General features: G+C 41.9%; 1 protein-coding gene across 1 annotated transcript; it reads right to left on the bottom strand.

The window, feature by feature from the left end:
• Positions 1–1716: 1716 nt before the first annotated feature.
• LOC149218374 (uncharacterized) lies at positions 1717–2553 on the bottom strand. The gene has a single exon (XM_089386543.1). It carries the CDS (start codon positions 2551–2553, stop codon positions 1717–1719), a length of 837 nt encoding a protein of 278 aa, XP_089242669.1.
• Positions 2554–12524: the final 9971 nt, after the last annotated feature.

Below are 12524 nucleotides of genomic sequence, written 5' to 3' on the forward strand. Positions count from 1 at the left end.
CTGAAAGCAAACAATGGGAAGGAGAGCCAGGATCGCCATGATTATACCAGCCAGAGTCTTGCCTTGGACAAAGTGCACACTTAATACTGAATTCAGGCCAAATATCCCTCACCTGAGGTGAACCTGCTTGAGCCAGATATGCTCATGGATAACTGCGCTGATCTGCAGCTGGCAGTACCAAGCGCTTCCACCCTTCATTAAAACCATCAATTATCATTTAATTCACATGAACCCAGGTTTTCTACTCCTTCCTGATTCATTTCATTTTTCACAAGGTTTTGGTAATCCAAGAGTTGGGACTCAGAGGCCAGTCTAGAAATTGATCCAACATGAAGATCCAACCCACATTCAACTCCAATGTTAGCAAGTAAGTCAGCGACTTTATTTCCTTCCCGGTGAATGTGCTCAAGAGTGATCGCCCTGTGAGAGGAAAGCCAACATTCAATGAGTTCAAGCCTTTTCGCCATTCTCTAGTTGTTGCTCACTTTGCTTGAGGGAGTTCCTTGCAAAATTTTTGAGACCATATTTATGATGATCTGAGAGTCACCTTCTATTATGAGTGGGAAGAATCCTTTACTTTGCACTAGAATGAGGTCCTACGAAAGACCTTCCAATTCTGCCGAATTATTGGTATCCCATCCATTTAATCCTAAGAAGGATAGAAATGGAGTACCGTTATAGTCTCTGAAAAATCCCTCCAAAGCCCGAATTTCCTAGATTACCTTTCGAGGCCCCATCGAAGTTTAGCTGGTATATATGCATGGGAGAGGGTAACCCCTTCTCAAGTGAATGACCCACCGGAGGCCTTGTTCCTTTGACAACTTGTTCTTGATTCCATTGAAGGTTCCAATTAGCCCAAATGGACTATTCTTGGGGAGTAGTAGGAAGGTCCTCCTGATACCAAGTTTCGAGAGAAATGGTTTCCTCGATATTTTGGTAAACTATTTTCCAGATATTCTTCATAGGCGCAGAGTGATCCTTGAAGATTCTATGATTTCTTTCCTTCCATATGGACCACATGAGGAAGCCCGTAATGATCTTCCATAGGAAATTTAAAATATTGCTTTGATAAGGATTCTGATCCCAGTTGTGAACGGTGGCAATGATGTCTCCATGAATTCTTCCTTCCTTTTGGCACCAGAAACTAACCTTCTCCCAGAGCTTGCACGCAATATGATAGGAATGCATGAGATGCTTTATGGATTCCTCCTCTTGTCTGCAATTAGGGCACATTGAGGGCCCATGAAAGTTCCTCTTCCTGAGATTGTCCCACGTGAGGATCTTGCTATGACATAGGAGCCAGAGAAAGGTGGAGATTTTCGGCCAGATGGAAGGGTCCCAGACTTTGCTCCAGAGAGGATCTTTCACCATATGTTCCTTGATAATGATATTGTAAGCCTCTCTCGTAGTGAAGGTGCCTCTTTCTTCATATCCCCATCTAAGGATATCCCTTTCATCAGAGAGCTGGATTCTCCTTTTCATTAATTATGTGTCTAGAGTTTGATGAACTTGTTACATTCCTTGTCTTAATATCTGATCCTCCTTGATCCATTCCCTGTATTCTTGAGCCGACGAGTTCTTCCAAAAGCTTTTAACCTTGTCATATGATTGCATATCTTGCTACGGAAGTTGTATATGAGAAATTAGGTCCTTTAACTTGGGCATCTGCTGCAAGGAGTCTTCCCAAAACCTTGCAGTGTTGCCATTCTTCACTTCCTAAAAGTTGTGCTGCTGAATGAGGCTTTTGTGTTGCGTGGCTGAGTTCCATATGAGGGAGCCCATGCTAACTTCGGACATTCGTATTATTTCCTCAGTTGGGCAGTTGCTTGCATACTTTTCTGTCCAAAGAGAAGCCCAAGGGGTGAGAGGTGCAGTCAACCATTTCCACCAAATTCGAGCTCCCATGACTTCATTACTATGAGAAGGATCCCTTAATCCAGTACCGTCGCCGCTCTTTGGAAGACATGCAGTGTCCCATTTGACAAGAGCCCATTTGCATTTGAGACCGGAACTACCCCAAAGAAAGGATCTCTGAAGATGCTTGATTTCTTTGAGAACCCATTTGGGAGCTGCAAGGATGGAGAAGAGGTATAGCGGCATAGAATGAAGAACTGCTTTTATAAGGAGTAGGCGACTCGCCATATTAAGAGATCTGTGAGTCCAAGAGGAAAGGCGAGCCTCCAGTTTTTCTAAGAGGCTATTCCATGAAGAATGCTTCAGGGCTAAGGTAGTCAAAGGAGCTCCTAAATATTTGGAAGGAAGGATAGCAATGGAGAATCCCAGAATGTGGGCTATAGCTGCTTGAGTAATAGCAGGGGTATGGAAAAAGAATATCTGGGATTTAGAATTATTGATAGATGCTCCTGAGGCCTCCAAGAAGTCCGTCAGTAATGATTTGAGCTGACGAGCTTCCTGGACAGAAGGATGCCCAAAGAGCATGTTGTCATCAACAAATTGCTGGTGTGTGAAGGCTGAAGAGTTGTGAAAAGACAAGCCTCTAAGAAGCTGAGATTGTTGAGCTAGTTTAATGCTTTGGCCCAATCCTTCTACCATAATAACAAACAAGAAAGGGGAGAGAGGGTCTCCCTGCCGAATTTCCCGGGAAGGATGAAAAGGAGAGGAGGGAATACCATTGACCAAAACAGAAAAGAAAGAGGAGGAAATGAGACTCATAACCCATCTAACCCAAGGAGGAGCAAAGCCGAAAGCAATTAGAACTTTTTTAATGTACAACCAGCTTAAGCTATCAAGCCTTTGAAAGATCTATTTTGAGGTGCATACCTGGCTTCTTGGAGTGCTTTAGGGAATGAATTATTTCATGAGTTAGGATGATGCCATCCATAATCTGCCGACCTTTGACGTATCTAGATTGCTCAGGTGAGATAATGAGAGGAAGCAGCAATTTGAGTCTGGAGGCAATGATTTTGGAGACTATCTTGTAAATTATATTGCACAGAGCTATAGGCCTGTATTTGTCAGGAGTGCTAGGCTGATCCACCTTGGGTACCAGAGCAATGAATGTGGCATTCACTCCTGAAAACATCCATCTTAAGGATCTTGATTCCTCAACCACCTACCAGACTTCCATCTTGATCAAATCCCAGAAATTGTGGAAAATTTTGGAGGTGAATCCATATGGGTCGGGTGCTTTCCCTGCTTTCAGCTGACGAACTGCCAATTCAACCTCCTGTAAGTCTACAGGCTTGAGAAGAAGTTGGTTATGCTCCTCTGAAATAATTTTAGGAATATTTCGAGTAATTTTTTCTATGGCCAGCGATCTGTCTGAATTTGGCTCGCGATGCACTTGCTTGAAATAGTTTAGGAGTTCGCTTTCAATTTCTTCATGTGTTTCCACTTTAACTCCCTACTCATTTTGAATGTGAGTTATGTTGTTATTCATTCTGCGTTGGATGGTGGTACTATGAAAAAATTTTGTGTTTTTTTCTCCATCTTTAAGCCACCTTATTCTTGATTTTTGCCTCCATAGTGTTTCTTCCTGCTTAGCCCTTTCTAAGATTTGCGTCTCAAGAACTTTTTCCTGTTCTGACAGGTCATCGGAGCGGCCTTCAACAATAATCCTTTGCTGCAGATGTTTCATATCTTGATCAAGGGTGCTCTGAGCCTAGAAAATGTTACAAAAAGAAGTATGATTCCATTGTTTGATCTTGCCTTTAAGATGCTTTAGCTTCTGCTGAAATTGAAACATCTTTGACCCGGTTAGAGGGGAGAAATTGTTCCATTTCGAGTTGATTAAGTTGTGGAAATCCGGGTGAGACATCCAGAAAGCCTCAAAACGAAACGGTCTTTGGATCTGGTTGCTAGGATGCATCCAATGAAGGGAGATGGGCCAGTGATCAGATCCCATAAGAGGCAGGATGGAAGCTGCAAAGTCTCCACTGATATGAATAGCATTGTCTGAGAGTAAGAATCTGTCCAAAAGAGAAGCGATCTGCTATGACCTTGCTCTCTTGTTGCTCCATGTAAAGAGACCATTATTGAAAGGCAGGTCAATAAGCCAGTTATTCTGAATGAAGTCTTTTAGGGGTTTCCCTTCCTGATTCCCTCTGTTCCTGCCTCCCCTTTTTTCTTCCAGCCTAGTAATCATGTTGAAGTCACCTCCAGAAATCCATAATGGGTGCGATCTGTCAGCGTTGATTGCAGAGAGGGTGTTCAGGATTTCTGCTTTATGCGTAGCCTCTTGGGGAAAATACACATTGGTTAAGAGCCCGTGTATATTTTTCCCAATGATGTGAAAAATTGCTTGGAGGAAGTTCTTATTTGCATGGATGTTGTTGAGTCTAATAGCTCGGCTGTCCCATAAGATTGCAAGGCCTCCAAACGCCCCATCAGCATCCACTGCAGCAGTGAGACTCCCTCGCCATACTTTTGCTGCAATTCTTTCCAGAGCGTTTGAATTGCATTTGGTTTCTTGCAAGAAAAGGATTTGAGGTTTTTCTCGCATTATCATGTTTTTGAGTAGTCTTCCTTTCCCTGGGCCATTAAGCCCTCTTATGTTCCATGATATTAACTTCATTGGCAAGGATTATGATCAGAGTTATAGTACTTGGTTAGCTTGGAGTACCTGCCTGACTCCACTAGCATTTCTCCTATTTTGATTGTTTGTTGGAGGTCTGTTTTCCTTCCATGCTTTTTGATATCTTTGGTAATGAATCTTCCATCCCAGGGGCTGCCAGCCTGAATACCTAAATATTTTTGCCTTTGCGCCTAGGATAGGATCTCCTCTAGATTCTCAAGTTGTCGATCTAGAATTTTGTCAAAATTGTTTGTATTACATAACTGCTCTAGGCCCTGGATGTCTAGTTCCCCAATGTCTATAGCCTCTGTATCCTCCTCCATGATCTGAGATTCATTTAACTCTTCATTTGGTTCTTTTGCTATTCTGGAATCAGATAGTATCTTGTCTACCTCCATTCCTTGAGTATTCCATGCTGGGATCTAGTGCTTATCTGAAGAGGAGGTAGCTTTGAGCAGAGGATCTTCTTGTAGCGCTTTGGAGTCTACCTGCATCGATTGTTTGTCCTTTATCATCTCTGTCTCTAGGGGCGCGGGAATTTCAGAGCTCGGGTCATTTTGACGAGCTAATGCTTCAAAGCTATTGCTCATTGAAGGCTTGGAGGAACTAGCTTGAGGCATTTTAGAATTTGAAGCTGGTTTCTTGTGGGTTTTCGTACAACTGGCTACTTTGGTAAAGCCATCAGCCTCAGGCAAATCAAGTCTAGATGAGAGAGAAGGTTTTTGAGTTAAAGTACAATCCCTGAATAAGTGGCCCAGGGTGTGACATCTTCGGCATCTAAATGCCACATGTTCATAATCAATCAACTGAACCCATTCAATATCATCATGGAATAAACTTATTGTATCTGGGAGGGCCTTGTTGAGGTGCATGTAGACGCAAATACAAGCACAGGAGGAATATCTGTGAATTTTTGTTTCCTCTGCAACTTTTATAAATTCACTAAGAATATTTCCAATCTCTTGTAGGGACACTTCATCCCAGTACTACATGGGAAGTGAGTACAGTCGAATCCAGACTAGAGCCCAACTGAGATCCTCCTTATTAGGGTTGAAGCGCTCTACCCACCCTCTGAGATATAGGCCAGCGGCGTTGAAAAAGTAAGGCCCTCCATCCAGCACCCTATTCCGATCCTCCAGGCAGTTAAAAATGGCTGTGAAGAACCCTTTTGGCCCCAGCTGTAGGGTTATATGTCCCTTTGGGTTCCATTTCATTGCTATCCATCCCCGCAGCACTTTCTTAGTCGACCAAAGCCCTATGAACTTTCCTATCAGTGCATGGTCTTTCATATACTGTATCTGAGCATTGATTATGTGGCTTCGAAGTTCTACCTTCAAACACTCAGTAGCTATAGGTTTGCATGTTGTCGAGCTGACCTTGGGTTTCTTTTTGTTATCTTGTTTTGTCTATTGTGAGTTCAGATCCACGTTGTCCTCACTTTGGTCCACTGGTTTATCACCTTCCTTATTCCTTTGCCGCACTTCATCATCCAGTGGGGGAGGTGCAGTGCCCTCCCCCTGGGGGGTTCATGAAGTTCTAAACGTTTGAGCTGGGAATGAAAGTCGTGAAGCTGTCAGTATTTGCAGGTCTTCTACTGTCTGGAGTGACCTGCCATTGCAGAGAACACTGAAACCCTAGAACATAGAGCCCTCACTCCACATCGCCATCTCAACTCAATTTTATGCAGAATTATTATGCATGTGTTTTAATTATTTTTGAATGTGCAGAGGTTTATTGGTGAAAGGAAATGGAGTGGGTGTTTGCAGGGTGTTAGGAAGGTGTGGAGAGGAGCTAAGGGGTCCCTAGCAACCTTTTGGATATTTTCACCACGCTCAGATCTTGAAAAATTGCTCGCGTTATCTTCTAAAGGAGGCTACAGGGGATCTACAAGAAATTCTACAGGAAGTTCTACAAGAATAGGCCAAAATTGGTTTTTAGAGGATTGATGGTGGACAAACGGTGGGGAAGTGGAAATTAAGGATGGATAAGGATGTTAAGAGGTGTAGGACCTGGTAAATGAAGCTAAGGAGTGATGAAGATGGTTGGATTTGTTTAAGGATGGAGAAAGCAATGTTGCACAAAAATGTAGAAATTAGGGCAAGTTGGGAAAGTGTGGCGAACGAAGGGAAGAAATCTTGAGTAAGGGACTAGAGTAGGTTGTATGATGGAGGAAGGGTAGGTAGGAATGTATTACAGGTGCTCTGCACACTACTTTCCAAAACTAATCCAAACAAAGGCTAAAAAACAAAGATCTATCTATTTTGACCTAATCTGCCCTTAAAAACCAGAAATATGATGAACAGAAGTTTATAGACAGAAAATCATGCAAGAGAGCTATGGAAACTAAGCAAGAATAGATCTAAACATGAAAACACAACTGATATCAACTTTTCCAATTCAAAATCTAACACTAGCAATTGCATTGGAAGGCAAAAACAATGTTTTTGTGGCAGCAAGTGTACCTTGGTCTCAATTCATGATCCCAAGGAGGGAGAAATGAGATCAAGGACTGCTTGGTAGCCTTTTTGTGGATCTTTTCTATTACCAAACTGTCAAATCAACCTGAAGCATGAACAACTATCTAAATCATCAAAAACAACCTAAGTAATGAAGCAATATTTTAACCTAAATAATAGAAATTATTCTAGGAATGCAAGAAAAACACATAAAAGTACACAAAGGAGGTACTGGCACTTGGGTTGGGCCCAACCCCAAGAGCTATAGCCTCCTAAGAAAGATCAGAGCTGGTGCAAAGCTGGTTTCATCTCCATTGATCAAAAAATAATAGTTACATCCCAAAAACTGTCTACAAGAAGAAGCTCGAAAATGTGTTGATACAGGGCTGCACTAAAGTGCAAAAATAGACTAAAAAATGACTAAACTACTAAGGCTTGAAGCCTTCCTACTTATGCAAATGAGGACCCCCAATAGTCCTCCTTAACTTTAGGAGCTTGGCTGACCAAAACTGTAATTAATCAGCCACTTCACTAGACCTGCTCAGCTGCCCCTTGAAATCATCTTTGGTGGACTATAGAACTCCGAGCTAATGGTAGAGAACTCGAGGAAGGGGTCATTTAGTGTAGTAGACATCCCTCCTACAAATCCTCAGCCTTGTTTCCTCATATTTGGCTTCCAATCTATTCACAAATGCCTGATCTTGGTCCAAAAATGTCCAAAAATCTGCAATAAGCATGTATTAGACCTTGTGGTAAAGTGACTATTCCCATTAACACAATTAACAAAAAATATATTCAAAAGCATGAATAAAACTATGGAGAATGGTGGATTAAATGAGAATATTAGGTGAAATGAGCCATATATTTACCCAATTCCGGGGTTCATCATCACCCCCCTGCTGAATGTGTTTCTCATCCTCTGAGCAACTAATCCAGTTCATCATCTTTGATTACTTTGACTGCCTCTCTAACATCTCAGGCCTCCTCCCATTATCTTTTCTCCTCTTCTTCCTTGACCCCTTCTAACAGCCCTAATAGTAGTGGAGGGCTGAACTTAAGGCCAATCCAATTGGCTTTCAAGTTCTGCATTGATTGTTTGTATAGGGTTACTCTTCTCATGGCCTCCATCATTCTGGTTGGGGAGTGGTGTTCTCTTATGTTCAGACTATGGGACAAGGTGTTCCATCTCCTTGTGCAAGCATGAATGCAATTATCACCAAACAGTCTTTCCATGTCCTCAAAGTGAGCGATGGCCTGAGCCTTCCTTTCAACATAGTATCTTCTAGTTCTGTCGTGATCATAAGTGGCTCATTTAGTTCCCTGGCCATAATCTTCTGAATCTCTACTCCCCTCTTTTCCTCATGTCTTAACCAAGAAGCCATGGCCATGAGTTGCAGATTTCCTAATACCATGTTTGGGTCCCATAGATTCATGTTAGGAAGCACCAAGTTGTGTAAATAGAATTCTGCTAACTTGGCCTTGTCTTTAGCTGAGCTACTGTTACACAATTGCAGAAACTGATTGTAATTATGAAATGGAGTGGTGCCCCTTTCTGCCAATGTGTTAATTTGAAATTGCAACCATTGGTATTTAAGGTATAATGCATAAGATTTAGCAGATTGCCTACATTGTAAGGCTTCTATTGCCCAACTCGCCATGCAAGCCATTTGGGCTTCTTTTACTTGTAACTGCTGTTTTAAAACTTGTATTTCTTTTGCTGCCTGAGATTCTTGTTCTTACAGCAGTTTTTTTAGCATCTCCACATTAGATTGTAGCTCTCCCTCTTTCTGTTGTTTCTTGGTTGTTTCCTTGTCTGCTAGAGATATTTCTTACTACTGTTGCCTTCCTAAAATGGACAACCTATCTCCCTTATGAACTTCCTGTAACTGCTTTTTCAGTAGCTCATTCTCCTCCTATAGCTGGGCTCTTTTGCAGCTTTCTATGTGCCTCACCATGGCCAATTCTCCCCTTAATTCTTTTAACTTATCCTCCGTGTGGCCTATGTCCTCAACTCCCTTAGATTTGGCGATTTGCATCCATGTGTGTGTTCTGATCCTCTCCTTCTCTAATTTGAAAAATAATGGTACAACAAATTTCTATGGGATGATTTTCCCACCCTCCAACAGATTGTAATATGAGCCCAAATCAGGCTGAGGGGTAGGTTCAGGTATTTCTTTGGCCTTGTTCTCCCCCTGTGACTATTTGGCTACCTTCTCCTCCAATTCCTCAGTCTCTTTTAACTTGGCTAGAGTTTCCTGTAGAGATGTTTCAGCTTCCTGTAGAACTGCCTTTGAGTCCATCAACTTAATTTTCTCTTTCCATGTAGAGGTTTTTGGGCTTCCTCTTTCATAGGTGATGGATATCTTGGAAGGAGACTCTTCCTTCTTTTTAGTGGGTGAGTCCTCAATGACAATTGGTTCCTTGGACGGTGGCTGAGGTTTGCCCACTTTGATCCTTGTGCTTTTTCTGGCTTTAAAGTACATGGAGGTCTGCCTTTTTCTTTTTCCTTTTTGTTTTGTAGGTGTGCTTAATGCAGCAAGCACAGTTGCTGCCTCCCTTGCCAACATTTCAGGGGATTTCTCTTTCTGTTGTTCTTTTTCTTCACTTCCTATAGAAATCTCTATGCCCCCTGTTTCTGCTTGTGTCCCTGATATCTCAGGGTGTGTCTCTTATTTCTCTTGCTGGGTGCCTGCCTTGGCTGTGGCAGCCTTCTTTTGGGATTTCTTGGCCTTTTTCTTTCCAATCTTTGTTCTTTTTTCCTTCTCTGTTTTTGATGTTTTCTCCTTTTCTGTCTTAGGTTCAGCAGTCTTGTCAAATTCCTCTTTTTTCTTTTGGTCTTCCTTTGTTTTACCCTCTGCTTGAATGTCTTGTGCTCCCTCATCAATGTTCTTCTCAATTTCTTTGGTTTTCTCCCCCTCATCACTATTGGATGGGCTAACGTTCTCAGCCAAAGTTATGATGTTATCGTCACTGGACATATTTCTGAATATTTCCCAAGATATGGCAATAGTATAGGTGAGTAAAGCCTCTTCCACCAATAGTTTGATGAGTCCATGGTGGGCCAATTGATTTGGGACTCCTCAATTCATGTAGCAACCTGAAATGATAACCATAAATGATGCTAAACCTCCCTTCACATGTGATATAATTCATGATTTGATAACTGAATTCACTCCAGAGAGGAGGAAAGCTTGTCCTTCTGACCCCGTTTTTGTCCTCTACAGGATGCTCCTCAGGTAGAAAAAATGTTTTCTTAACCACTTGTCCCAATGAATTCTCCTATTTTCTCCAAGGGAGCCCCAGTGGTAAACCGGTAATTCTACTGATGAAATCAGGGGTAAGGTCTAGGGTCAAACGCCTAAAACTAACTGTGGCATGTGTCTTCAAATGTGGTCTCAGGGATATCAAAAACTCCTCAGTCACCTCCTCATCATAACCCTAAATTCTATCAAAGAAGGATATCTAGTTTGCCCTGGTGAAAAGATCCACCACCTCAGGGTGCTCATACAATTTGCTAGAGTTTAAGGGTTATTTCCTCATGAATCCTCCTAGCATGGTGTTGAGTTTGTACTTTAACCAGAAAAGAAAACGCTCAAGTGGGAAAAAACACAGTCAATCACTGAAATAGAGGATAGCTGAATTCAGTTTTTTCTGAGATCAAAGAAGAAATTTCTCATGTGCTCCTTACAACATCAAATGGAAATAATTCCCCTATTTGAAAACTATTGTCGCCCAGAATTTGACAGTCTGTTTATGAAAATAAATTTTTTTTATAGGACAGACCATAAGGACTCATGGTATTTTCTCAGCACATAGATAGATATGTAAATTCTGGTTTTTTTTCACACACACAGGCTGGCCTCTACTGTTGAATGTATCTTCCTTATAGGAGAATTTAAAAGAATGATGAGGAGATTTCAAATGCAGAGCAAAAAACTGGGTAAACTTAGTGAAATATGTAGGCAAACTTTTACTCTCATTTTCCAATCTAATGCCATGTTCAATTCACCACCTTACACAAACAAATCATGCACAGAGAAGTTTTCCTGAGCCTATCTCATTTTTAGCTTGAAATTCGACAAAAATTCTGGGTTTTCGTTTTGCAAAGCGGTTCTCTGCTTTTCCTTTAGAAGCCTTCCTGTAGAAGTCACTCGGCTCCTGTAGAAGGAAACTGTACGTCCTGTAGAGTCCGATAGGCTGGATATTTTCGAAAAATAGGAAAAAATACGGTCAAGGATGACTGGTTAGCTGCTCTGGAAGTGATAGATGTGTACTCCAGTCGAGAACGTCATGAGTGCAGAATGAACAAAGAGTGGTGAATGTCTTAACTGAGCTATTTTTTAATCTGCGGTTGTGATTCGTGGTGAGGTGATGAGGTGGCCGGACTTAACCGTTGATCCAACGTCACGGCCATAATGTTTTTGCATGCCATCTGACTGCCATCACCTCCCTTACTCCCGTTATCTTCTGCCACCACTACCAGTCCCGAATATTTCGTCTTGAATGGACATTCCACACGTGCTGGCTGTGTATTTGATCAGTAGTTTTGAACTTGACGGGGCTCATTTGGATTCCACAAGGACGTGTAACTAACTGAGGGTAGCCAGTTAACTAGCCACCGATTCCATTCAATCTGAACCATTCCCATAGTTACACAACCTTGAAATATGATTTACGTAATTGCAGAATAGCTTTAGGCACTTACTTGTGCAGTCGCGGTCGTGTTATGCACATTTCGGATTTTGGAACCTACTTCTTTATTGCTGTTGCTGCTTTCATTTTGCATGCTCAACCTCAGACTGTTGCTGATATTTACATGTTCAAACAGAGCTCATGCATGTTTCATAGGCTATACTTTGTTGTCCCTGGCTCTGTAGTATGTTTTTCACGGGGATCAGTTGCTACAGGAATCTTGTAGGATTTCCTCTAGCTGCTTCTCTTCTTGAGATTCAAGATAAAATGAGTAGGGCTACCACTACTGACGAGGGTCTCAGCTGTCAAGGAATTTCAGATGGAGGGTACCAGGTATGGTGAGTGAAAAAAAAACTGTTGTTTTGATTTGTCATTAAAATTTTGTTTGCAACATGAAAAACAAGATTTTTGTGTGTGACTGTGCAGGGACATGAAAACGAGTGGAATGGAGGTGTACAGAGATGGAAAAGGGTGACATATGGTGAGGGATGGAGGTAGGGAGGTTTATAGGCCTCATAGATAGGTTTCAAACCCTCGGGTCCTCTTCTGAGATTGGTTTTGGCTTGTTTATAGTTTCTACAGGATCCTCCTGTAGAAGATACAGAGCTTCCTGTAGGATGTGGAATTTCGGACCAAATGAGACCAGATCTTGGGAAAAGGTAACGATGATGGAGGAATGGATTGTGAGGGATGCATGCATCCTGGTCATGTCCTCTATCTTTGACTTGCGCGATTCTCCCAAAACCTGTAATGACCTTCCTACAACCTGCAATTTATTCAACAGGAATTAGATTTATTTTTCTTTCTTCCTTTTTTTTTTGTCTGAGACAACTAGGGTGCTT

The sequence above is a fragment of the Pinus tabuliformis genome, chromosome Q, assembly GCF_031772625.1.
Source record: "Pinus tabuliformis cultivar Carrire ecotype Pingquan chromosome Q, CPIR1, whole genome shotgun sequence".
Lineage (NCBI taxonomy): Eukaryota > Viridiplantae > Streptophyta > Pinopsida > Pinales > Pinaceae > Pinus > Pinus tabuliformis.